This window comes from Diuraphis noxia, unplaced genomic scaffold (assembly GCF_037042655.1).
Source record: "Diuraphis noxia isolate RWA-SAM2 unplaced genomic scaffold, SU_Dnox_SAM2 contig0004, whole genome shotgun sequence".
In the NCBI taxonomy this organism is placed as follows: Eukaryota; Metazoa; Arthropoda; class Insecta; order Hemiptera; family Aphididae; genus Diuraphis; species Diuraphis noxia.
The window spans coordinates 36,739,854-36,767,363 of NW_028301714.1; the positions used below are offsets into that span (position 1 = coordinate 36,739,854).

The following is a 27,510-nucleotide window of genomic DNA, read 5'->3' on the forward strand; positions in this document are numbered from 1 at the left end:
AAACCATTTCCTGTGCTGCGTCAGAGTAATCAATATTACATTATTTACACTGTATTGGCATACATACGGTGAATGTAGTTAGACAATTAATTTTTCGATTGAAATCTGTTTTTATTAGGTTCGAGTAGAGTCCTAAGGTTTTCGCATTATACGTATTATTATGTTTAAATTAGTTAAAATATTAACTTCGCTAATTTCATAGCCACTCGAATAGGTACTACAATAATAATATCTGATATTACACTTTTCGATTGGACGCTCGATCGACTATCTAATTTTACATATTTATGTACACGCTATGAAGTGTTTAACTGCCTAAATTAATTACGCAAGTCAACTATTATAGCTATAAAAAATTGATTTTCTATAGTTTGCCAAGAGCCTTTATAGTATAGTTTTTTACTAATTTTAAGTTTATATAATTTTTTAATGACATATTATATTATGTTCTTAATTTTGTACAGTGACATATTTAAGTGAAATATTTATTTAAAATAGTTTATGTATAATTTGTATATATGTTCAAGTATGTTATATCAAACAGAGAGCATTGTTTAATTATTACGTACAATAAGAGTAAAGTACCTTTAGTACCTATACGCTCTGTCTATTTTTCTTCACTTTTAAATTTTAATATTAATTCATAAAAAATTTATGTTAAATTTGTTCTAAATGTTAAATATTTCTATTTTAACGTTTTTATAAAAGTACTTTACTTCCGATTAAAAATAAATTAAATATTATATAGCTGTCATAAAACAAACTAAAAATGTTGAAGATTGAGTTGATAAAAAATATAAATGTTGTTGTTTAAATCGACCAATAAAATCAAATCAACGTAGCTAATTATCAGGACGCAGGCTCGTCTCGAGCGTTCGAACACACTTGATGTCAATTTATTTTTACGCTCTAAACTCATACATTCGTCCTAATACCACCCCTTACGGCACTCACCTATCGAGTGCCGGACATCACCAGCATTCACCTTCACAATACCTTAAATGTTGCCGTTTCAGGGCCACGACGATTACTATCGTGGCGGTCAGCTGGAAGGGGTGTCGCACAGGACCGGAACCGGCAACCAGTCGTCAAGGTCTTTGCACCACCAGCCCCCACTGCACCAGTTCGGTCCGGCTGCAGTGGACTGTAAACAGTCACTGATGGGAGGTCCTGGAGGTCCTGGTGGCGTGCCGGTGCGCAAGCACAAGAGGCCTGGTAACACGATGCCCCCCGAACGGCTACACCAGCAGCATCAACAGCACCAGCACCAGCACCAGCACCAGCACCAACGCATCAGTTTTTCCAGCTCTGAGGAGGAGGAGTTGCGATCCACGTCCGAGTGCACCAGCTGTGACGAGCACGAAAGTGAAAAAGGTAAGCCATTCGTTGATTGCGCCAATTCGCGTGTATACCAATAATCATAATGCTATATTATAGTCATTAGTCATACACGCATTATGTATGTATAAATAATTATATTATATACGGTTTGTTCTGTTTAACCAGTCACACTATAAAACCACTTTTCTCAGTGAATTGCTGTGATTTTTATATGAAAAAGTACCGTTTTAAATATTTTGAGCTGTTTGAAGTATCTATAACACACGAATTGTATATATATATTTTTTAAGAAGTTAAAATCAATATATTTTTATTCCTAAAAGAAGGAAACTTCTTCCAAAATGTTAGATGTATATTGTATAATGTTAAAAAAAGTTTCCTATGATATTTATAAGTGTTTATACTTTAGATTTTTTAATCAAATCTTCTAAACTTTAAATGTTTATCAATGATTATCGATGAGATATCACCACATATTATAAAATTGAAAATGTATAGGTCATTGTTAAAAAAATTATCGAATTAAAAAATAGTAGAAATAATAACATTATTTCTGTAAAATATATCGTTATACAAAACTGTTGTTATTTTATTTTATTTTATATTTTTGATTAATAATTATTGACTTGAATAATTTTATTATGACTAGTTAAATGGAACACTCTTGTATATTATTATTATTATTATTATTATATACACGGTTTATACCATGCATACTGACTGCTGTGCGCAAAGTCGTCAGTAACGCATGCGTATAATTGCAGATATTTCTTCGGCGCGTAAATTCGGAAACGTCATAGGTACATCAATATATTAAATATATTATGGAACGCATAAGTAGGTAAAGATATTATATTTCAATGAACAGTTTAAATCGTTACCAGATTTTTGCTTTTATTTTTGAAATAACTATGCTCGTACCTATTTTTAGAAGATTCAGTATTTGTGTATTCTATAATTTTTACCGTAATTCGTCTGTTCTTCGATAACCCCCAACCAACTCCTCCTCGTCATCACGTCAATACTCTAGATTTTTTTCAACGTGAACAAGTTTGGAGTAGGCAGGGACGTGGTGCGAATGTAATTCGTCGTAAACACTATAGTAATGTTATTGATTGAACTGACGTACAGGTGACGCAGAGAGTAATGCGGGAGAAGACCAGACTTATAAACATTCAATGACATTATCATCGGTAGGTTTTGGCATTTGTAAAGACCGTTTTTTATTTTTTTTTTGTATTCAATAACGATTTTTCTTCATCGTTGTGTTCAATATTTTGTTTTTGTGATTATATTACCTATTTTTTTTTTTTTTGGTGTTGGATGAGATTGATTTGTTTAAATTTTGATTTTTTTCTTTATGGCGTTACCCAGCAAACATGCATGCGTCGTGACACAATTTGACCCTCTTGACTTTAAACATATTTGTGTTTTATTTATTGCGCTCTATTATTATGGTTGGGGCTCTTGAGTCTGGGCGGTTTGAGGATAGGGATGACATTGTGTTGTCATTTAGCAATTTATCGCAAGATGGGTACCATTAATGGACCGAGGCGAAAGAAAACTGTGCGATTCGACCACAGACACCACCAAACGACACAGCAAACGTCCAAAGATTCCGGATTTGACACCGGCAGTTCGATATTCACGTCCAATGACGACCCAATATACCTCGGCGACATAAAGGTACTAAACATCGAATTAAAACATAAAAAAACAAAATTAAAAATTAAAGTAGAAATATGTTTATAAGGCCAAATTTAAAAGCCTTTAATTCATAGGTACAATGTATATGTACGATATCAATTATATATTATATTAACATAGAATAGTAATGCCGGACTGCATAAATAATTACAAAAAATTTTATTGATTAGTAGTAAACTAATTAACATTATTAATGGCCCATAATTGGCCCATCATTACATTTCATTTACTATGTTTATATGATGACGTTAAAACGGTTTTAAAAGTTAAAACACTCGAACTATGTAGTTCAAGAATTTAAAATCAATTTAATTTCAAACTGTCTTAACTCCATCCTATAAATGTAGTAATTGAAACTAAAATAAATAAAAATGTATTATATTAAATACTATATAACACATATTTATGCAACTTGGCATTAGTCCACTTGTTAATTTCTAGTTTGCTAACATTCTTACAATGTTGAAAATCAAAATTTCACTTTGTTGAAATAGTTGTATACAATTTATTTCTAACACCAATATGAACGTGAATCATGAATCATGACACACAATAAAAGTTCATTTCCGCTGTTCGGGAAAATCGTTTGAAATTTCAAAATAGTCAAAATTATGTTTTCTGATAATTCTATCCCTAGATAAAAATAAATTACTAGGTACTGTAATTACAGTCTTAAGACCTTATAAAAATTGTTAGTGTAATCGTTATTACTGAGTGGAATTCCACTGAACTTTTGGAATATAAAATTATATTGTCTCTGACTGTTAATACATTTATAAGTTATAACTAATTGAATATGATTTTTCTTCAAAATGTCAAGTCGTACTTATCTATAGATTTTTAATGTGTAATTAATTGAATTAGTAAACATAGATTAGTATGTAATAATTGTAATATATTAAAAAAAACATTTTCGCTATTATTATAAAATTTAGTTTGATTTTGATGTATCTTGTATATATATATTATATATTTTATAATCGACATAAAACGTGATAGAAGTAAAAATTACATTGATTTTATTAAAAAACGTTAAAATAGTCCCCTAAATAGATACTACCAATCTAAGTTAAAGTTATAATTAACATAAAAATTAATTTTCATCTGATAAATGTCCTATATATTCAATGGCAAACGAAACGTTTTATTACTACAATTTACTTTTATGATATAATAAAAAAAATATTATAAGAAGGTAAGACAGATTTAATTCAAATGTAATAACGGAAATTTATTTTATAATATTTAATATCAAAATGTATTTATTTTTTATTATGATATTACCTATATAAACTGTGAATTAGTAATTTTTTAAAACTATAATACTCATCAAGAAAAATTACATGAAATCTCTATTGAATTTCATTCGAATATATAATAATAAAAAATACATAGGTGTCAATTTACAATTTTTTACACACTGCTAACTGCTTTTTTGAATGTACATTATTATTTATTATGTTTTGCATGTGTATTGTGTATGTATTTTTTTCTATAGTTGAGCATGTTTTCTTTTATTTAAATATTATTGATAGTTAAATGATTGAAATGATGATTTTATGTAGAACTTGATGGAAAATAATATCTAATTGTAACAAAACATTACTGAGTCATATTTTATTTTACGATTTATGGTATTAATTATTAAGGTGAATGTACAGGTACCTATTTTAATTATATTACGTATTTATGAAGTTAAAGAACAATTCAATTTTAATATTTTCCGAAATATTTAGACCTATATTGTTAACGGATAGAACAAAAAATACCTCAAAAAGAAACTGATACAAAATCTATTGATGTATACTGTATAATATACATTTGTTGAACAGTGATTATTTTTTCTAGTTATTTTGCACTTAGGTTACTTTTTAGTGATTTACATACTAATTACTAATTAGTAATTAGTAATTAGTCAATTAATTTGCTAAAATGTTGGTAAGTCGATTTAGAGATTGTTTATATGTTATTAATTTACGATTTTCAACAAAATGTTAAGTTTTTTCGTTCTTAATATTCATACCCACAGCGATTTTAAAATACCTATTTATATTATAATATATAAAATATAATGAGTAATATTAGATTATAACCGTAATTGAAATTTGTCCAATATATTATAAATAATAAACAGATTTTTTTACTTTCTATCCAGCTATTATCAGCAGAAGGGTAATAACACTAACTATAGATTCGTAACACTCGACTTTGCCAATGACTAACTGGTTATAAAATTATTGAATGTATGAAATATATTGATAAGTTTACTTGGTTCTTTGACTCTCGACTGAGGATTTTAATTTCGGTTAAAACAACAGATTTATTTCATCGTTTAAAAAAAATCGAGGCGATTCATACTTATCATTAGAAGTTTATATAATACTTTAAAAAAAAAAATGAAAAATGATACCTTAATACGAAAGAAAAAAATCAAAAAATCAGTGGTATGTTAAGTTACGATTAGATAGGTCTGACGCATGCAGCCGGCACGTCGAGGCTAATGCTGATTCTGTTTGCAGCAACCGATGTCGTGGCAACGGAGCCCCGATAACAAGTTCTTGATAGGTCACATGGTGCTTAACAAGTCTGTTTGGGAGACCCCGATCAGCCCGTCTTCCAGTGCGGCTGCCATGTTGGGCCTGAAAATCACCGGTGGCAAATTCCTGTCGGCCACCGGAAGGAGATGTGCGATTATCGATCGCGTCCGGAAAGGCAGTACAGCTGACATGGAGGGAAATTTGAAACCGGGTTAGTGGGACACACGGCGTCTGGTGTTTCTCTTCTCCATCTATTGACGCTCCTTTTCCCCTCCCCAGTTGGTTAAAGAATCAAACTCATATTAATGAAAATTTCATTCGCAAAAGAAAAATTAAAGTCAGTTTTTAGACTTCACACAACTCATATCAATTTATACTAATACATATATTTTTACATTTACAATTACTTAAGGTTATTTAATATTTATACATAATACGGTTGAAATGATATTCAAATCACATTTCTTTCTCTGTATAGATGATAAAGAATAAAATTAACTTTTATAACTTTTCCCTGTTTTTACTAGTTGTAATATTATATAGATATATTCTTATAATATTCATTAGCACATACCAATTTAAGACATGGCGTATATTATAAAAATGAAATACAATTAATAATCATGCATTTCTAATATTTATAAGAATAAGAATTTTACTATTTAACACCGCTCAAATTAAACTTTTTTGTAGCAAATTACATTTTTAAATTGTTTTATACAAATGTTGACTGTTAGTATAACTTATTGGACATGAAAATTAATTAATTTTATTTGAATACTAATAATTTATATCAGAAATTCAGAAATTCAGAAATTCAGAAATTCCTATTTTTTTAAACCGTGATGTTTATAAGAAATGATTATTTAGAACACGGATATATTGATTATTGATTAAAAAAAACTAACTGTTCTTTAATAATCAAGATAATATAAATTGGTATATATTAGAACAAAACTTATTGAATTAACAATTTATAAAATGATTTAGTGCTATAAAATATTCGAACTTGTGTATATAATTTAATTACATTAGTTAGCAGTATATTTTTAGATTAGATTGAGTAATATACGGTTAATTGAATTTATTAAATACATTACAATATAATATATAATGATTTTAAAATCTAATATTTAATACGGGTTTGAAATTTAAATGTTATCATCTAGTCATCTGTCATAATCAGATGTTAAATTAATGAAAAATAAAATGCATAGTTTTATTAAATATATAGTGTTATTTAATACAGATTTAGTATTGTGAGATTAATTTAAAAAAATAATGTTATAGTTGTAGCCTACAGTTATTTATATTAGACAAAAATATAAAATAAATAATAATTATAAATTAAATTATTCAAAAAACGTATTTAATTGAATAAAATAATATTATGTTTTGTTAATTTTAACAGGCGACGAGGTGTTGGAATGGAATGGTTGTCTATTACAAGGAAAAACACAAAAAGAAGTATCAGACATTATTTCAGAATCAAAACATTTGCCACAAATTGAGCTCAAAGTGTCCAGGTCAATACTTCCGAGAAGAGCAAGTTATGGCACTCCAACTAAAGGTATACATTTTAAGAAGGTACTATTATAGTCCCTATTACAATAGCTATATTGATTAATGATGCCTGTTTCATTTGCTTTCAGCTAAAACGAGTTCAATGGGTTAGCGCGATTTCAAACCGCCCTACTGATGCCCCTGACCCCCATTAGACTTATAAAAATTGAACTAAAAATAACTATACAATTACAATAGCGATATATGTTAATATTTTTTCAGGTCTATATGATTTACGTAAAGATAAACCTTATGTAATGGTTACTTCGCCGGGTAGTCCAGAACATTTGGCTTCAAATCCAGCCCGGGTCTTAAGGGCTTCCAAAAGTGTTAGCGGACCAAATAGTTTATACGTCGGAGGGAAGATACAGGTAATTATAATAAATCAAATCTAATGTTCAAATACTGACCTTGTTGTTATTTTGTATGGGTGTTTTAGGTCAAATTAGGTTTTGACCCGCAATCACTAAAGTTGGTGGTAACTATAATGGCCGCATCAAATCTGTTACCACGGTCTGATGGTTCACCAAGATCAGCATACGCCAAAGTATGCCTTTTACCAGATACAAGTGAAAAATCTAAACGAAGAACTAAAACGATAGTGAATTCCACTGATCCTAAATGGAATCAAAATTTTTCATTTACAACTATGAGAAGGTCAGATTTAAAGTTTAAAGTTCTTCAAATTTCACTATGGGATTATGATAACAACCCTACAAATCAGTTTCTTGGAGAAGTACTGATCGAATTGGGGCTTAAGAAATTAGAAAACTTGGCTGAATGGTATCCATTGACTGCACACCAAGAAATAACTGTACGTTTTTTATACATTTATTTATTTTGCAATATATTATTGTTTAATTGTTTTGAAATAATATTATCAGGGAGAAGGAGGTATTACAATAGGTGATTATGATATGGAATACTCAGGAGAACACTTGTCTCCACCATCTACATTATCTCGACAATCAGATTCAGATGCTTCGGATGTTGATGATTGCTGTAGCGGACGACGAGTTGGAGCTGATGGTGCATCAATAAGTAGCCTTGGTAGTTCCATAAGGTATAGTTTGACATATAATTAAACGTTATATCATTAAATTAAAAAATTAAAAAATTGTTTAGCCCACCGCCTGATTATGATCATTTGGATCGGAGGAAAAGTCGTAGGGATATGTCACCATTACAAAAGTCATACGTGTATGGCACTACTCTTGAAAAAAAATATGGATATGAAGCCAGTTTAAAAGTAAATACCAACACTAAAATATGGGTATTAAATTTAAATATTAATAATACTAAAATATTAAAATATATAGCAGCAGTCCGTACCAATTCGATCTATAACAAGTGTTAGTCATAGATCGAGATCTGCTGCACCGACTGATTCTCCTAGCCAACATTCTAGATCACGATCGAAAAGTCCAACCATGCTCTCCGACAGAAGAAGTTTATCTCCTCCAGATTATAGGTATCCTGGAGGTATTCAGAGCTATAGGCAAGGTCCTTCAAGGTTCTTAGCTAGGTCAGCAACAGCTACTCCTACATCTACCCCCAAAAAACGTCAACTTCCTCAAATTCCAGGAACTATGCCTTCTTCTTTAGATGAACGAATTCCATATGTAAGTTTTTTAAATAGGCACTGTTTAAATTATTTAGATGTTTCAAATGTAAATATTTCAGTATTTTGATGACCAAACGTCATCGGTTCGAAGAAGAACGAGACAAATGCAACCTCGAAGAATTCAGAGTAGAACAGGAGGCCTTGGTAGATTACACCATTATGGTGGGTTAAGTGATAGTGATATACCTATGCAACAACTTCGATCTCTGACACCTCCACACGTTAGAGGGTCAATGATGTCCAGAGGAGAAACTGGAGATACTTGTGATATTGATGATAGCGACAGTGTTATCAGCAGTGCTTTATCTACGCAATCTGAACAGCCCAGATCGACGATATTTTGGTAAAGAAAACCTGATTGTCTTATCAGGATGTTAAGTTTACATTACTTATAAATAATCAAATCCAGTTAGAATTTAAGTATTGTGCTAGAATCATTACTCATCTATTTTTTTATACATTTAGATTTCTGATATTTCAAAGTGGCATATTGTGCGTGTTAACATTCCTTAAATAGAGTACATTTATTACATCGGCTCGAAAATTTATTAGTATTTTTCACAAACGTATTGATGAATGAGATAATATCTGAAAATCTCACGCCAATGTGTTTTGTCTTTTGCAGCTGCTGCAACGCCACCGATTACCGCTACCCATCAACGTCACATTCACCCAGCTGTAGTTTTAGTAAAAGTAGTAGCAAGCGTGATAGTATACATTTGTACCGTTATAATTCATTTCCTGCTGATTACTTTTTACTCCATCCGATAGACAATAGACCGGTTTTAACGGAAAATTCTCCGACTGAAAACCCAAAACCATTAAAAAAAACACGATTTAATTTAAATCATCTAGATAACCACGATCCTCTTTATGATTCCGATTCCGGGTTGGATATGCTAGGTTTTCAATCACCTACAGAGAGGCAAAGATCCCGTAGGAAAAGAAACCTTACTCTAGATTTAGGCGAATCAGTGTTAGACGTAGTGGGTAGCTATAGTGGCGCTGCTGTAGCGTTTAGTTATGCTTTAACCGACCCTTTAAATGCTATTGTCCATGGCAGTGATTATGGAGCGTCGCACAGTAGATCTGGATCACAACAATCTCCCGTAATGGCACCAACATCCGATAGCAAAAGGGCTCAATTTTCACGGAGCCTGTCTAATGCTGATGTACAGACAGATAACATAACCGGTATGATTACAGTGAAATTAGCTTTTTATTTTATTATTGAACCGATGATGTCTGGTTTTAGATTCTGGTAGTTCAGGAAAACGAAGAGGCGATTCGTCTTCCTTAACAGAAAGTGCCGGTAAAAGCTCAGCTTCTGGGACCAACTCTTCCAATTCCGGTATGGGCAAAAAAAGTGCATCAGCATCTCAATTATCAGCAACCGGTGAGTGGTACTCTCAAAAAAGAACCTTATACCACTCCATGACTAAATATGTTTGAGACAATTCTAATTTTCCTTAATAAAGTGAACAAACAGGATTGTGAATTCCTCAAATAAACCAATGAAATTATAAAACTATACATTGTAAAAATTGTTCTACCGGGCAATTTGAAGATCTCGGGTTTAAATTTTGATTAATTATTTCTAATTTTCGATAAAATTTATTTTGTAGACAACATTTAAAAAACTATTTACACTACAATACCTATATTTTAAAACTATTTATCAGATAGTTTGAGTATATTTTTTGAAATTTACGAGTTAATTTGTACCATTGAAAATCCAACGATTTGTTATATTTACAATGATCTGATACTTTTTTTTATTAAATTGTTTATATTTCTTACAGTTTATTACAATATCCAGAATAGTATTTTTTTTATTCAATTTGTATTTTTAATAGTTATGTTTATTGCCCAATGTGATGTTTTCGTAGTAAAATTACTAATTTTGGGCTGGATTTAAAGGGCGCAAGCGTAGGTTAGGTTTTGGTTCGAAAGGAAAATCTTCGTTTACGGTGCACAGAAGTGAAGAAGTGCTGCCTGGGGCAAGTCGACCCCTCGTCAAACAGCCGTCCAGCGTTTCTAGTGACGGTGAAGCATCCCAAGACGGCGAAAGGTTAATAATGTATGATATTTGTAATTTTTTATGACAAAAAAAACTTAAAAAAAATTATTACTATAAAACCACGGAGATATTGATGGTATCCTGGATGAAGACCAAACATGGTAAAACTCAAAGAAGCCTGTGTATATTGTCGTTTTGGTTTGATGATTTTCAAAATAAAAAATAAAAAAGAAGTTTGCCTTTGCATGGGGATTGGATCATCACTCGTGTACATATAATTTTTGTTGTAGAATGTTTGTGCAAACTCTGAACATATTTATGAAAAGATAACATCGTCGCTAGAAATATTCAATACAGTTACTTTTCATGGAAAATAATAACAGACGCTTGTAAATATTGCGAATTACAAACACCCCGGCTACGTCTATTGGTATTGGAACATTTTCAGTCATTGTAGACAGCCAATAGTCGTATTCCGGTTAGATGATCTTTCGTATTTTTCACTTAGTCATATATCAATACTTTAGGAGTTCGTGCATAGTTGTAGAAAGCTTTATTACGGTACATAATGAAGTATGGTTTTTCCACAGTACAAATATTATTGTAAACTGTATAAACGGTGTGTATAAAAATATATGGAAAAAAATGCGCCGGTATCACCTGAATCCTATAGCAGATCACTGTGATAAATCCTAATTACTAGAAAACTCCAATCACAATTTAATTGTTTCGGATATTGTTTTATTTGATTGATTGTTGGATAGAAGGAAGGAGCTCGAAAGGGAAACGCGGTTCAGGTGGCGGAGGCGGTGGCGCCCAACCCAATTTTAAGCGGTCCCAAGAGGTGGCCCCGGGCAGACAAGCAAGCCTCACCAGTCTTTCTAGCGATTGTCCAAGCTCGTAAGTAATCCTAATTCTCTCCCAAGTCATCCAAATACATCAATTTATCTCTATTTTGGCCTGTGTGTTTATTTTTAGCTTAAAATTCTTCTCTTATTGCACGTTAATACTTTCTTTACGCAATTAAATCTATAAAAACGGGTCGAATCTAAAATAATAATAAGTCCTTCACTGTATTAGTTGAATTTTGAATAAATTATTTCGAATTTTCAAATAATATATTATAATATTATACCTTTTGGTATCAAATATAAAATGTTATAATAAAGTCCCATTTTGTTATTTGAATTATAATAGGACAGTTATTTTGTGTTGAAACCAATATAATAAGATTAAGAAACATTATTATTTTATATGGTATTCAATTTTATTTCTCCGTATACTCACAAGTACCTACATTTAAATATGCTAGAATTTTATGCTGAAAACTCATTGGGTACTTAGCAGCAAACTATTTTAGTTAAAATCATATTTATCTCATTAGTGGGTTAATATTTATTTATTGAAGTATAAAAATAATTTAGTGATAATTTATATATTTAATATATTTCAAATTGAGTAGATATTAAATTATTGCACCAATATTTCACTCAAATTCATAATAGTTATCAAGCTTAAGATAAATGCTTTGACATTCTTCATTTTTATTATCAATTAGGTAATGTATGTGTTTTGTCTTACATTAATACTTATATAAATGAAAAACATATTAAAATATTTTTGTTTAATTTAATATACTTGTTTGAAGAAGAATCGTCAATACCTATTAAACTAGAATACCTATGTAATTTACAAAGTATTGAACAATTTGTAGGTTCTTATTAAATGTATTTATTGAATAACCTATCTAGTTTATATAATGCGTTACACACATCATTAATTGATATTTCATTAAGTAGGTTAGACTGGTTTGAATAATCATATAATCATCATATGGAAAAATTATATGTTATACAATATCACCAAAATATAATACTAACGATTCTAAATTGAATTATTTATGAATATGTATAACATATATAATATGTACTTACACTATGTTATTGATCAATAATACCATAATAGAATAATAATACCTGTCCAATTTGAAAATAAGCATATATTTTTTAATTTTAGTTTTGCATAAATTTATTATTTAACACTTAAGCTTACCTACTTTTATTAATATAAATTGATAAACTGATGTATTTCGATGTTTATAAATTAAAAACAGATCCTATTTGGCTATTTCTATTTCAAAAGCCATAGTTGGAAAACTTAAGTGTTCAATTTTACTAATAAATTTTATATCCCAATACTAATAATTACTTAAAAATTGGTATGCAGTTCACATACTAATTTAATTGTTTGTGTTATAATTTATAATTTATCAAGAAAAATTTGTTTGTGTTCTTGTTTTAATGAAATAATATTATAAATAATATTATGGTTCATGTTTATTAAAGTGTTTTGAAAGTACTTGATATAATACCATGGTCGTAGCCAGCAAAATAATTTTAGGGGTGAGTCTGAATCCTAAACCCCCTGACTACGGCCTTGTATAATACTTTTTAACAAGACATAAAGTGGACTTTTATGTTATACTATTGACTATTGTTATATTGTCCTAATGTGAACAACATTTGATCCTTAATTTGTGTTAAAAAGATTTAAATTTGGAAAATGATTTCCAATTTGAATGTTTCTTTTCAACCATGTAAATAAACTGTTCAATAAAATATATGGTGAGTAGTACATTCGTAGGAATCAACGTTTCATCATTAGCAGCACGTGTTACCATTATTTAAAGCTTTGCATTTTTAGTTATTGATTTTCATAGAAAGTTTATAATTGCACGCGCATGAACTGTAAATAAATGTTTTTCTAATTACTTTTAGCGACAAAATTAAATATTATATAGAAAAAGACATACAATGCTGTTCAGACAAATGAAACAAGTTGCAAGTGATAACATTAATGGGTAAAACAAAAATATAGCTATAGGTACGTACTTCACAATGTACAGTTTTCCAAAGTGTCACGTTATCACTAAAAACTTACGTTTTAGCCGTATCTTTAGAGATATTTCACAATATGTAAATATTGATCAGATTACTTTTATAACATAATATAAGAGTACATTTTAAATCCATAACATAATTGTATACGTATCTACAAAAAAATATAATAATTGTTTTAATGATGCATTGTACGCAGAAGAATGTATTAGATTTATTGAATTTATTTTATCTATGTTTTAATTCCTAAAACAATAGATGTTTCAAGTTAATACTATCCAAAAAAAAGAAATCTTGAGTCAACAACAAATATTGGTTTCTTGAATGCAGATGAATTCTGACTTCGATGGAATTATATTTTAAGTTATCAATTCAAATTTAATACATTTTACACTCCTTGCGTACAATTAATTTTAAATATATTTTTTATTAAATGCCATAGAATAATAGGCAAGGTAAGGTAAGGTAAGTTAAATTCTATAGGGTACAACATGCTTTAACGGTAATTAAAATAATCATATAATATATTATACTATTATACTACTCTCATGTTTGGTCTTCACGTGACTATCAATTTCTTCAAGCACTATATGGCGATCTATGCCAATAATCTATTCTCTTCCAATGGTTATGATAATGTATAGTATTATTTTTTCTAAGGTAGTTCGATTAGATTAATATCGTTTATACTGACTAATTCCGTTGTAAAATTTTAAATTTTTTCATTCGTCATTTTATAGCGCCGGTCAATCCACTGAGGGTGAAGTGACCACGTTCATTGGTAAACTTGGACCAGGGCAAAAAGTTAGTCGACAGATATTGGGGACTCCATATCGAGGTGACGTTAAAATCGGATTCAATTTTTTCGTTAACTTTATGGAAGTCACTGTTTTTGAAGCCAAGGATCTAATTAATGTTAAAGAAACGAAAACAAAGCTTCCAGGTACAAAAATATGAAATGCATAATTATTTATTTTAGATTCAAAATGGATAAAAAAGAATTCTGAAGATAGTAGTCACGTACTGATTTAATTTAAATACCAATGTATTTGGACATTTTTTAATACAGATATTGTTTTGAGTTTGTATAATGTTAAAAAAAAATGTTATATGTTGACAGATACTTATGTCAAAGTATACCTTGTGAAAGGAAAAAAGTGCGTGGAAAAACATCGTACAAAAACAATTAAAGAGAGCTTGCAACCTAAATACATGGAAATGCTCAAATTTAAAAGTTCCCCAGCTGGTTGTTTAATCCAGGTATGCATGAAATGTTTCTTTTTTTAAAAATTATATTGCTATTAATTTGGTTAATAAGTATTATTTGTCAATTGTTTGAACAATTACCAAAAAATTTACTTAACTGTTAGCCATGAAATCAATATTTTGTGAATAAATTATTTAATGAAGCTATACATTATGCTGATTGATCTAATAGTATCAATAATAAATAGTTATTCTCAAAAAATTTTAGGTAAATGTATTACATTTCTTTTTCTTAAATGCACTCTTTTAAAAAAGCCATGATTTATTTGTTAAGGTTCAAGGAATCAATTTTTTTTTCTATTTTTCATATTTACTTTGACAGCTCTAGATTAATTAAAATTTTTATAATTTATTTATTTGAATATACTATGTGTGTATATATTTAAAATATTAAAATGTTGTGCAAATAATAAGCAAAGGAGAATTTAAGTAAGTATCGAATAATTAAGTAGGTATGCAAATAAAGTTATAAGTAATAATGATACTGCAATAAGGATTTTGTCCTGAAAATGAATATAAATATTTAAAAGTCGATTGTTAATTTAAAACATGCTGAATAGTGAATAGTAAGAAATTGCTTTTTTATCGACTGAAGTGGATTAATTGACGAGTTTCTGTTTTTAATCCGAGCGGAATTCAACCATTTCGCGATTTACGTAAAATACTATGACTGTCTCTATCTTAGAGCAACATACAATTAATATCACACTAATCGATTGTATAAATAAAACGTATTTTCTGAACATGCTATATTTATATACAATATATAACGATGATATTTAATATTATTTTACAGGTGTCGGTCTGGGGAGATTACGGACGCGAAAAAGGAAGAAAAGTATTCATGGGGGTGGCCGTGATTTATATGGACAGCATAACTACGAGTCCCGGATCGTCATTGACGGAGTGGTACAGGCTGTTCGGATCGTCGTCGTTGGTTAGTGTTAATGAAAGATTTCGAAATTCGTTTCCGTCATTGTATCCATGGTAGACCGTATTATAAATTTAATAGCGCCGTGGATCACCGTAGTCGTGTAATATTATTTAAGTAAAATTCAAAAAAAAAAACTGTAGTCTGTATTTTTAACGTTGTATAAAAACAATTATTAATTACACGCATTTTAAGTATAGCAGTACACGAAACAAGAATATTATAATAATCATTCACTAACATAGTATTATATAATAGATATATATTTATGTATACGTTCTAGTTATCAGTATAGGAATAGTGTTTTTTTATTTTTTTTATTTTCAACAAATAGATATCCAGGAGGCATCGCTTTAATTGTGCCCGTCGGATCATATTGTTATGTCGTAGTAATTTTTTGCATGCGTACGCTAGGTACTATATATTATTAAATCATCGTATTATTACATTAATACTAAATGTGTATTAAAATGGTATAGTACGCGATGGAACTATACTTCAAGACAAGCTATACGAGTATATGACTATAGATACATGAGACCTGAGACCCTTGTTCGAGTACATTATGTTTGGCGCGCATGGTATTTAATTTACCATTTTAATGGCACGTATTGTATATTATTTTTTTTTTGGCATTAATTATTGTTGTGAACTGTTTAAAATTCAAATGATCCATTTTATACATTTTTTTCTTATTAAAAAAAAATTAAATTTGAATTTTTTGATTGTTTCGAAATTTAAATCGTATCACGTCGAACTGAGACGCTATTAAATTTAAATTTTTTGTTTGATATTTCGCTTCACAGGGTACCCATGTCTGACTGGTTTCTATAAACATAATAATTTTGTTCGTCATTTACTGCTCATATATTATGCTGATTTTTTTTTTAATCGCAAATAAATATTGCACTATTTATCTCATAATGACATTACATACTAGCTTTTTAAACCACAAATAATATATACTTAATATATAACGCTTGAATTAGTTTTAAATTAAGAACATAATTTTATACATTATACCTATGTGTGACGTATGGTGTGAGTGTACATACTAATATATTATTATTAAGTATAAGGTATTTAAACCTACAATTTAACGTTTATTAAAACTGTTAGGAATATTAATAATTATAATTAACTATTATAATTAAATGGGTTTCAAAACTTTCAATTTTAGATTCACATTGTGAACAATAGAAATAACAATCGTTTACAATGAAAACATTTTTATTAAAAAAAAAAATTCGAGGTTTAAAAATGTAAAAAATTGTTATTCTATATTATACAAATTTAAATCGTATATCAATTTGTGATATTCAAAAACGCAAAAAACTGCCAAAAAAAAAAAATGTTTGTAAAATGTCAGATTAATTCATCATAGGTAATGATTTTTTTACAATAGTGTCCTTACGACACTGTCCTAACTAAAATAAACTTATTTATTTTTAAGTCTAAAAAGATTTAAAATATGAAATGATTTGAAATAATTTTATTACTAACTTAATATTTTTTTTATTACATAATCGGAAAAAATAATTTAATTTAGTATAATTTTTTAAATGTAATCAATTAGATTTTAATATGACAAAAACATACCTAAAACAATTAGTTTTCTTACTAGTATAAGGTTTAACTATTAACATCAACTTATTCACACGTAAAGTGTGTACACTTTTTAAAAATCTGTCCATTTAAAAAAAATAATATATTTGCACTAATATAAACACATTTAATATTATAAAAATTAATAACTAATTGATTACTATGGGTGATTTCGATTGATTATTATTCTATAATATACATTATTATCTATACAACATAACATAAACCCATTGTCATCAAAAGATTTAATATTTAACAAAAATATAATACATTTTATCATTTATAAGTACCTACTTAAGATTATTGAAACTCTCGTAATAGTATACGGCAATAGGATAATAATATAAGTTTTAACTATTTATTTTATATTAGCTACTTATGACAGCATTAAATCATTTTATAATTTAATTTCTGATTAATTATAACAGCTTATTTGAATCCTTTAATTTTATATTATATACATATAAATATATGTATGTTATGAAGAAAATAACTCAGCTATATTTGTTTCATGATTTTAAATTATTAGGTACCGTGTTAAAATTAAAACTTTTAAGAAACTTAAATTTATGATATTTTTTAACCAACAAATATATATCCCTCGAAACACTAATAACGACGATACACAAAACACCTTATAATTATTACAGTGCGATTTGGATTTGTTTATTTTCAAATTTTCCAGATAGATTTATGAGTACTTAATAGCATCTGTCACATAAATTTCCTTACCTTATAGCCTTTATAGTTCACAATAATGACTTTAAAAATAGTACTGATAGCAAACATTAGAAAAAAAAAGATATAATATGAACAAAACTTAAACATTGGCAATAAACTGAAATTAAGAGGATACCATATCAGGTGTGCAGTCTAGCAGTCTCCGTCTTACAAATATACAAAATTTCAAATTTTCGATTCACAATAATACATTTCACTCTATAAATTCTAAAATTTGAGTGATTTGACCTGTTCTAAAATTTAAAGGTAAGATTATTATCTAGGGCATCTAATGGCTTTTATTGATATTGTTATAAAGAAGAAAATTATGAATTTTTTAAACTTTACATTTTAAAACTAACTAAAAAATAATAATATAAAAAAATTCTCTAAGATGGCTTGGTTTATAATTTTTCATTTAATTTTTATCATGGCCCAGTTCAATCTTATTCTAAATATTAGTAGAATAAAATGGATTATTGTTAACGTGAAATTTGTTATGTTGTACTTTTTAAGGCGGAGGCAACACATGTGGGTGTGGTGTCTTCTTAATAATAATAATAATAGATGACTACTGAAGTATAACTACTGACAGTAAGCAAAAAAAATAAAACAAACAAAATTCAAAATAATGAAAACGATTTTATCTTTTTAGGAGAATTAAAATAAACAATACTGATAAGGCGATGCGTTAAACAATTTAAGAATGTATTATTGCCTGTTATACATCTAAGGGTGCAAAGCACTTCGAAGCATCCCCCAAATTACGCCTATGATGTTATTGAAGAATGTTTTATTTATATAAATATTTTAATTACTTATTGCATTTGTGTTTCTTTTTTTTGTTACCTGTCCTAATATTTTTTCTTCGTTTGTGTTTAATTTATGTTTCAGTGAGTTTTGTTGCTTCATTCTATTGGGTTTCTTCTTTGGTGGTTGCATGCAGACAACATTTTTTTGTTTTTAATTCCACTTAAAAGTATTAATTGTTTAATGTCAAGTCACAGTTATGCATTGGAGTATTTTTTAACGCAACTCTAATTTATATTCTCAATATTCTAAAAAAATTATTTGTAAATAAAAGCGAAAACAATATTACTTGTAAATAAATTATTTATTATGGAATTATGTGTTTTGTAACATTAAAACTTTCTTATTATGTCTATACATTCCTATATAGTTATAATGAAAAAACCTGTTTTTAACTGTTTAATTGATAATTAATGGAAAAACCTTAAAATAAACAGTGCATTATTTATTAAAACATTATATTTATTTAGTCCTTTGTGTCCTATGCACGAATCACAATCCAGTGGAATTTTTTGACTTGTCCAATCATTAACAAAGACAATGCAGGTACCGAAATCTATAAAAAATGATTTATAATTAATAAACAAGATACAAACATATGCGTTATTTACTATTGTTGAATATAAGTATGGAACTATACTGTTAAAAAAAATACCCTCTTGCAATAATTTGCCAGTATATTGTTGCAGTGTATATCTCCTGCAGGCTTCTAAATACCACAAAATTGTAAAAATTTGATTTTTTTTAACTCTATCGTATGATTTTTAAAAAAAATAATACATCAAGTTCTTTAAATTGTCAAAGATTTTAATATTTTATCAATATCAAGAAATCAATATTAAATGATACGTGGGACGTGGATATTGAATATTGGTAATCTAATAATTTTAAAATACAATGTAAATTCAACCCAATGTAACTAAAGTTTTGTAACCCAATGACCTATTTCGCTGAGGGTATATTTTGTTTTAATAAAAAAAAAATTTAAAATAAATAACTAAACTGAAAACAAGCTTTGACTTCTGTTTAACACAATGTTACAAAAATATGTTTAGTGATAATTGAAAAATCCAATAAATAATTTTTAATCTTTAAACCGTGCTAACAACATTCGTAGCTTAATAATGTCATTAATATTATTTTGTTTAAGTTTACATACTCTGGGTAGGACGTTTTATCAATATGATAACACTAGTGATGATTTAGGTCGCATTGCTATTGGTTTTGTTGTATCAATATAATCACTAAAACAAAAATATACATAATTTAAATATTAAATGAATAATATATAATATTGCTTACAATATTGTGTTATCGATTTTAAAATGTACCACAATGTATAGCTGTTTATACGTTATTATTTTGTTAGAAGTACATAAATGTTTTGTTGTTTATTACGTTTTGATCATATTAAAATTAAATGAATGTTTTGGGGTCAACTGGGTTTATAAGATTGAGGTATAACTATTAGTTGAGCTCACAGGTCTTAAAGGTTCAAATTCCAACTATTCAAACAGCTATACCTTATTTAATGGATATTAAACTCCACTACCTTGAATATTTAATTCAAAGTCACTATATAATATATGCAATTTGTTTTTAAATAATAAATACGAATATAATCATTATTAATATATTATAATGAATTACTCTTAGAAATATTGACTGACAGACCGTCTCCGCTCAAAATCGTTGCTATCTTGTACGATGATTTATCATTAAATTTAAATTTAACTCATCAACTGCACTCTGCAGTGGCCCATTGAATGACGAAGTACATTCAATATCCTACTATACAGCAGAGCTACTTTCGCGGATTTTTTTATTCGATTTGAAAAATACTGTTAAAATCTATATTATATTATAAATATTAATCTTAAATAGGTTTTAGGAAGAATTCAGTTTTTAAAAACGTTGTTAAGAAATTAATATTTTGTAACTAACCATTGATTTAACATTTTTTTTTTTTTTTTTTTGTACCTAGTGTTTAGTCGGCCGTGTAATTAACTTACTTTTCAGCGTGCCATGAATTTATGCTCGAAGTGCGGACGATCATATGAAGCGGTACGTCCTTAAAGTGTTCATTGAAAGTAATTGCTTCTTGTTCTGTCCCTACATTTAAAATAATGTAGAAGGTCTCGTGGCCTTCCAATTGTCTGAAAACAAAAAATAAATAAATATTATGCTGTTTTAACTTATAATAACAATACAAATATTACGATGGACAGTAGTAATTATCCACAGTGACACTCCTTGTTGAACAAAATAAATACAAATTAAACTAACGAATCGCTAATTAAAACAAACAATACAGTCAGAACCGGAATCCTACGCTTATTTGTCGAATTCGCTTAGTTGAATAAACAGAGATTAAAATCTAATCAATTGTTACCTAAACAAAAATTTACCTGTAATAACCATTATTGCTGTTAGCAACGTGATTGTTCGTCTCGGAAATACTTGAAATTAATGCGATTAATTTTGTTTGATTAAGGCCAACCAACGTGTTCTCACCAACACCGGTTCTGAGACCATTTTCAAAAACAACGACAATGACGAAATAATTAATACTGTACCTAGTCAAAATCAAAACCCAATCTGACGGCGTGTGTATGGTGAGATTTCCTTGGGCTATTGTCGGAAACGAACGGAGTCGCAACAGGGTTTTGTACGTCTGATAGTGGCTTCTGAAGCATGCCTTCTGAAAGGCCAAGTTGAGATACCAATAGTTGCTGTTCACTGGGAGCCACGTACGCTGAGACGTCGAAAAGCCTTGGAACACGATTCATTAGGTTTTTATTCGTCGATTCCTCCGAGTAGGTATGCGTACAGAAATTCGATAAAAAAGAAATTATGTCGTTCGAGACCCGAACACGCGCGTACTTACCGGCGTTTTGAAAATCATTCCAGTGGAATGGAGTCCTGAACGGGTCTCTCGAGTTCTCCTCGTATCTGACCATACCACCGTTTTTTCCGAACGGGTCGACTGTCTGGTCCCACCTTATCGTGCCGTCGGCCATACCGATTTCCTCTCCGTTGTACGTGATCGCCGTGCCCGGCAACATCGTCGCCAACGTGTTCATAGGGTCGACCATGTCCTGGCCGAATCTCGTAGCCACCCGTTTGTTGTCATGGTTCCCCATCTAAAGGATTTTGTTTTTTTTTTAAATATAAATTTGCTTTCCACGCGTCCTTTACGAAATACATGTACACAGTACACTCTACAGTGGTCAAGGGAAGAGTTACATTTTTAATTTCTCCGATTCGTCAATATCGGTGGTTATATTGATAAAAGTCTGATGATAGTACAATGGTTGGTCAAATCTTTTATCCATAAAATACTATGCACTGGTGTAAGATGAAAACCAATGGAACATAAGGTCGCGCGCACATTGAATGCGTTTTCGTACGAATTTGATTCGTGCGAACTTGTACGTACACACACGAACGATCCCGATCTACCAAATACTATGTGAGCGCGCAGACTTGGTGCGATTTGTTCGTACGTATACGTACGTGTAACTTTGACGTACGAAAACAATCCGAACTTGTCCGGATTTCATTAACGTTCGTACGCCGGCAATGGATAAATGAATAAATCGTATGAATAAAACGTATTCAATGTGCGCAATCAATTCGTACGACCAGTATTCGTACGTTTTCATACGAAACAAATTCGTACACAATGTGCGCGCGGCCTAAATGTTATTTTACGACGACAAAAATCTGAGGGGAGGGAGGTGTTTGGCAGTATTTACTATTTATACGCATACTACACTGAGACTTTTTAGTGTCTAACCCTGATAATAATAAAAAATAAAAAATATTTGAACAATAAACAGTGGCCAGAGGAGGAGGTAACGAGTAGATTAATTTTGCAAACACTCTTGGCTAAATTTAAATTCTATACATCTATAACTAACGGCATCAGTCGTTACTCACCACCCAGTTTGGCCATTGACCCGGGGGCATGTTGTCCAACCACAGATTGATCGTATTCTTTATATCAACGGCCGACGACGTTTTGTTCAAGTATGTGATAAAGTTGAAATTGAACGGCATGTGAGCCCTGCGTGTCTCCTGGCTATAGTACATCATGGTATAATTGATGGACGCGTACGCTTCCACCAACATTAGTCTAAACAATATCGAAAAGTGTAGCAATTCTTAAACATAATTACTACGTTAACATAAAATGCCCAAATTAGAGCAGCTCAAAGTCTCAAAGTTTAGTTGTTCGTCTAGTATAAGGTATTAAGGTCTATACGATTAAAATGCGGTTTGGGAGAAATAAAGTTGTATTAAAACACATCGTTGGAAAAAATATTATTTAATAACAGTTAATTAATCAGATCCAAATTAAAATAGCGGCATAAAATGAACTTATATTTGGACATAGACACATAGCCACATTGATTAGTATTGAAATAATCCTATGTATAATCAGTAAGATGGTATTAGGTTATTCGTTTTACTCGACATATACTTAATTCATCTAACGCCACGAACAAATAGTAACGAGGTAAGTTTTGTTTTGGTTTACGGCACACTATTATACATCACGAGTTCGCGGCACACTCAACACATATGTAATAAAATAAAGTACTGTTTTCAATATTATTTAATTAATTACAAATATCAGACATTCCTTGCGACATACCTAGTCGATCTCGCGACACACCGGTTGAGAACCACTGTAATATATATATATATATATATATATATAAATGTAGGTAATATATAAATATATAGTATATAATATAATAATATAAATGTAAAGCCTTATTATAAATTACTATATAGGAGCTTTAAATCGAATTAAGTATCTTTGTGTTACTGTCTCAAGTCATTGAACGTTTAACAAGTGAAGATATTTTTAATTGCAGTGGGCACTCGATCAATTTAGTTTTATTTTTTTTAAACTCGCATTCACATGCTTAATTTTTTTAATGTAGGACCGATTAATTGACGTATTTATTTTACTTACAAACCGATATTATTATTTTTTTTTTTTGCCATAAATATTATTTTTATTTTTATTATAATTAAATTATACGTTTGTATTTTGTACGGAAATGTTATTTTCCCATGATGTACGTTTTGTCTAAAACTATTTAAAGTATATAATTTATAATAATTAATTTAACCAAGGTATACTATATATCATATACATTACATATACTATTTTTAATTATAGAAATCATGAACACTAATAGAATTAGAAATATTAATTAATTTTAAATAAAAATATCTCTGATAAAATGTTTTACCTACTATATTTTGCATAGGTAGTGCATAACTAGTAATTAAACAGCTTATGATGTGTTTAGACTTTTATGGTAATTATCTACGCTACGATTAAAGAAAAATGACAAGATATTTTAATTCGTGGGTAGGTTATACTAGGTGCTACCTTATACTATTAAGTTCAATGCGGGACGATAAATGTTATTTATTTATATACTCGTATATATTACATTGATGTAATGAATAATGATGTGTGGGTTTTTTTACTTAAAATAGTAAAATCCAAAAAGATAGTTTAAGAGTTTTTAAGTTCAAATCTTAACGAAATTCGACAAAATCATGAAAATGTATAAATTTTTTCAAATTAATAGCTTTAAAATTTTCAATAAGAATTCTCATTTTTTAGGTAGGTACACTCGAAATCTACTCTAGAGCAATGTGAAATTTTAGTTTCTTGTTAGATTCCTTAATTGTATATTTTAAACTAAAACTAGAACACTGACCAATATAAATCTACAAGTTAATCATATCTTTTTTGTTTTAGTACCTTGTGTTTCCGTCCCGATTAGTGTAATCGTCCAAAACGGCTCTAAATTCCTCGACAATTTTATACGTGCCTGGTTGATCCCTAGATAAATTGTGCTTGAGAAATACATATGTATAATTGTCGTCGACGATATTCGGATGGATCACTGATTCATCTTTAAAACTGATGTCTTCTATAATGTATGGCAAAGCGTCTATTCGGAATCCATCAATTCCAATATCCAGCCAAAATCGTAGTACGTTCTAAATAAATCCAATGTTAAGAGGCTGATAGGGTGCGTGAATAACACAATTTTTCTATACAAATTTAATAGACAGTACCTTCATTTCTTCTAATAGAGCTGGAGAGTTGTAATTTAAATCCGGTTGTTTGATCGTAAACTGATGCAAATAGTATTGTCCCCTTTCAGCAGACCATTCCCAAGCACTTCCGTCAAAATTGTTTCGCTTAAGGCAAATAGTTTTAATATAATACATGAACAATGTTATAAGTGATTTTACATTTTTACATTTAACATTATAAGTGAGTAAAAATTTTAAATTCGAAATGGCCGCTGGACTCGTAGAAAATGTCTTGAATTTAGCAGTGAATTAATAATATAGAGACTCGATGTCCTCAATCATCACACTCAAGAATATTCAGTGCAATAATGAGTATGGTATAACGTAAAACTAATTTATTGTTTAGTTAATTTTCTCACCCAATTATTTGGAGGTGCTCTGGTACCGTTTTCGTCTACTTTTCCGTCTAGCCACACATAGTATTCGGTGTAGGGATCGATTTTTTTGACTGATTTTTGAAACCACTCATGTTCATCACTTGAATGATTGGGCACAAAATCCAATAGAATACGAACTCCTAAATCAAGTGTCCAAACGCGTTTTATGACCGTATATATTGTGTAACTTGTATTTACGGTTATTTTGTCACAAGTGAATAAATTAATATACCGAGTGATTTAAGTTTTCTCTGAAGTGATAAAAAGTCTTCCATTGTTCCGTAGGTGCTATCGATGCTTACAAAATCGGAAATGTCGTAACCAAAATCAGCTAGCGGAGATTTGAATATTGGTGACAACCAAATGGCTCCAATACCTGTTTCTTGAAAATGTTCAGCCATTTCTTCTATACCTATATAAAACAAAATAAATTGATAGAATTTATTATAAATTGTAAAATTTTAGCATACAGCATCTACTGTAAAATTATGGTTTGCCATAAAACAAAATACGCTGTTCTAAAATGTAAGTCACATTGTCATATATTTGTACAAAGTATCAAATATAATATGTTTCATTAAACCATTATTAATTGAATGTTTAAAACAACTATGAACCTGCAGCATAAGACCTATGAACGGAACTGATTCGCACGTAGGTACGATAAGTCTTATATATGTTATATATTTATGTGTATAAATATCATCTGATGTTACCTATGATATTATTTAAGTATAAAAAACGTATTGATGTACACTTATACAATTACCTTTGAGGTCTCCAATGCCGTCACCGTTGCTGTCTTTAAACGATCTTGGGTACACTTGATAAATGACAGCAGTCTGCCACCAATCCAATTTTGCAGGTTCTAGAGATGTCAACGTATTACTTACAGTATATTATAATATATAAAATAAAAATAGGTACTAAATTTGAAAACGAAAAACTTCTTACCAGCATTTGCACTGAACGCGATTGTTATGAAAACGACAATGAAGCAAAGGTACGTCATACTGTTAGGACTCGTGGGCGATCGTCTGGCGACTATTGTGTGAATTTTCAGGTATTTGTATGATTTAATAATTTTGCCCATGACCTTACCAGTGCGCTAAAAATATTAGGTAGGTACCAATTTAATTATTCACTCGGCTGTCATACTGTAATAATGGACTTGGAACGACAAGAGGCGTAAGTGGCGCGCACACGAAGCGTGAAATCGGTCAAGAATCAAGTGTTTGCGTTCAAATTGAGTTACGAACTCAATACCAAATAATTACGGGTTGGCCAAACAATAAACACGTGAAATATTTATTTTTCACAACCAAATTATATAATATAAATTATGAGCGAAGAGTCCGGATTACCTGTTGTCCATAGCTAAACGTTGTAAAATTGCATTATGATATATATTATGGGAATAGGTACTGATCGTCTGATCGATATTCAGTCGGTTCTGCGTATATGTATATTTAATTTTGGATAACAGTTTACGTGTTACACTACCTACCATAAACTATAATCGATTGCATGTCTAGATTTTTATTAAGTTTTAAAAAATTAAAAAGTCTAAGTTTACCTGAGCACGTTCACTATAAGGATCAATAATTTTCAAAAACAGGGTAAGAATTTAATTACAGCTGTATAAATATTTAAGCAACTTGCTTACCTATATAATATATATGATATATCTATATACTAAATTACAACATATCTAGTATATATTATATATACATAACTCAATATATTCTCGACAATTATACAATTACATAACACATCGATTGTTGATACGTAACCTTACGTTATTTTCACTATATAGAAAGTATTATATGCCAATGCCAGTAGTAATAATATCAGTATCCTATACTAGTTTTCCTCGGATGAGAGTAATCAATAATGCATCAATTTGTAATTTTACAAAATTTGATTGCGAAAACGTTCATCATAAAAATGGTAGTTGTTGATATGTGCATCTTATTA

The 27,510-nt window shown here is 29.5% G+C and overlaps 2 protein-coding genes across 11 annotated transcripts in view; one reads left to right on the top strand and one right to left on the bottom strand.

The window, feature by feature from the left end:
- The window catches only part of Rim (Rab3 interacting molecule), a 33,923-nt gene extending 14,587 nt beyond the window's left edge, over positions 1–19,336 (top strand). The window contains exons 4-21 of one of the 10 annotated variants that reach the window (XM_089227869.1): positions 1,017–1,374; positions 2,473–2,534; positions 5,568–5,796; positions 6,997–7,155; positions 7,238–7,255; positions 7,371–7,519; positions 7,588–7,962; positions 8,033–8,211; positions 8,274–8,397; positions 8,468–8,770; positions 8,832–9,115; positions 9,836–9,966; positions 10,028–10,168; positions 10,693–10,852; positions 14,430–14,632; positions 14,810–14,949; positions 15,752–15,892; positions 19,106–19,336. In XM_089227869.1, the coding sequence (XP_089083995.1) occupies positions 1,017–1,374; positions 2,473–2,534; positions 5,568–5,796; positions 6,997–7,155; positions 7,238–7,255; positions 7,371–7,519; positions 7,588–7,962; positions 8,033–8,211; positions 8,274–8,397; positions 8,468–8,770; positions 8,832–9,115; positions 9,836–9,966; positions 10,028–10,168; positions 10,693–10,852; positions 14,430–14,632; positions 14,810–14,949; positions 15,752–15,892; positions 19,106–19,108 (3,159 nt within the window). In that variant the 3' untranslated portion in view covers positions 19,109–19,336. Of the gene's footprint in view, positions 1–1,016; positions 1,375–2,472; positions 2,535–2,857; positions 3,028–5,567; positions 5,797–6,996; positions 7,156–7,237; positions 7,256–7,370; positions 7,520–7,587; positions 7,963–8,032; positions 8,212–8,273; positions 8,398–8,467; positions 8,771–8,831; positions 9,116–9,397; positions 9,967–10,027; positions 10,169–10,692; positions 10,853–11,556; positions 11,693–14,429; positions 14,633–14,809; positions 14,950–15,751; positions 15,893–19,105 lie in introns of all 10 variants that reach the window. The other 9 variants (XM_089227862.1, XM_089227863.1, XM_089227865.1 and 6 more) reach the window with 9 other exon arrangements.
- LOC107170156 (maltase 2-like) lies at positions 19,307–26,642 on the bottom strand. The gene is made up of 12 exons (XM_089227872.1): positions 26,488–26,642; positions 26,303–26,401; positions 25,766–25,945; positions 25,516–25,673; positions 25,136–25,261; positions 24,816–25,057; positions 22,964–23,159; positions 21,909–22,164; positions 21,598–21,793; positions 21,034–21,177; positions 20,181–20,265; positions 19,307–19,577 (listed from the first exon to the last, which is right to left on the bottom strand). Exons 1-11 carry the CDS (start codon positions 26,624–26,626, stop codon positions 20,199–20,201), a joined length of 1,803 nt encoding a protein of 600 aa, XP_089083998.1. The 5' UTR covers positions 26,627–26,642; the 3' UTR covers positions 19,307–19,577; positions 20,181–20,198.
- Positions 26,643–27,510: the final 868 nt, after the last annotated feature.

Bases quoted from the DNA above. Each gene is read 5' to 3' on its own strand.
- LOC107170156 (XM_089227872.1), bottom strand. From the start codon at position 26,626: ATGGGCAAAATTATTAAATCATACAAATACCTGAAAATTCACACAATA. The intron at 25,674-25,765 runs GTATATTAATTT...CACTTGATTTAG, and splicing joins GAGAAAACTTAAATCACTCG to GAGTTCGTATTCTATTGGAT. The intron at 25,058-25,135 runs GTACTGTCTATT...GGATTTATTTAG, and splicing joins CTCTATTAGAAGAAATGAAG to AACGTACTACGATTTTGGCT.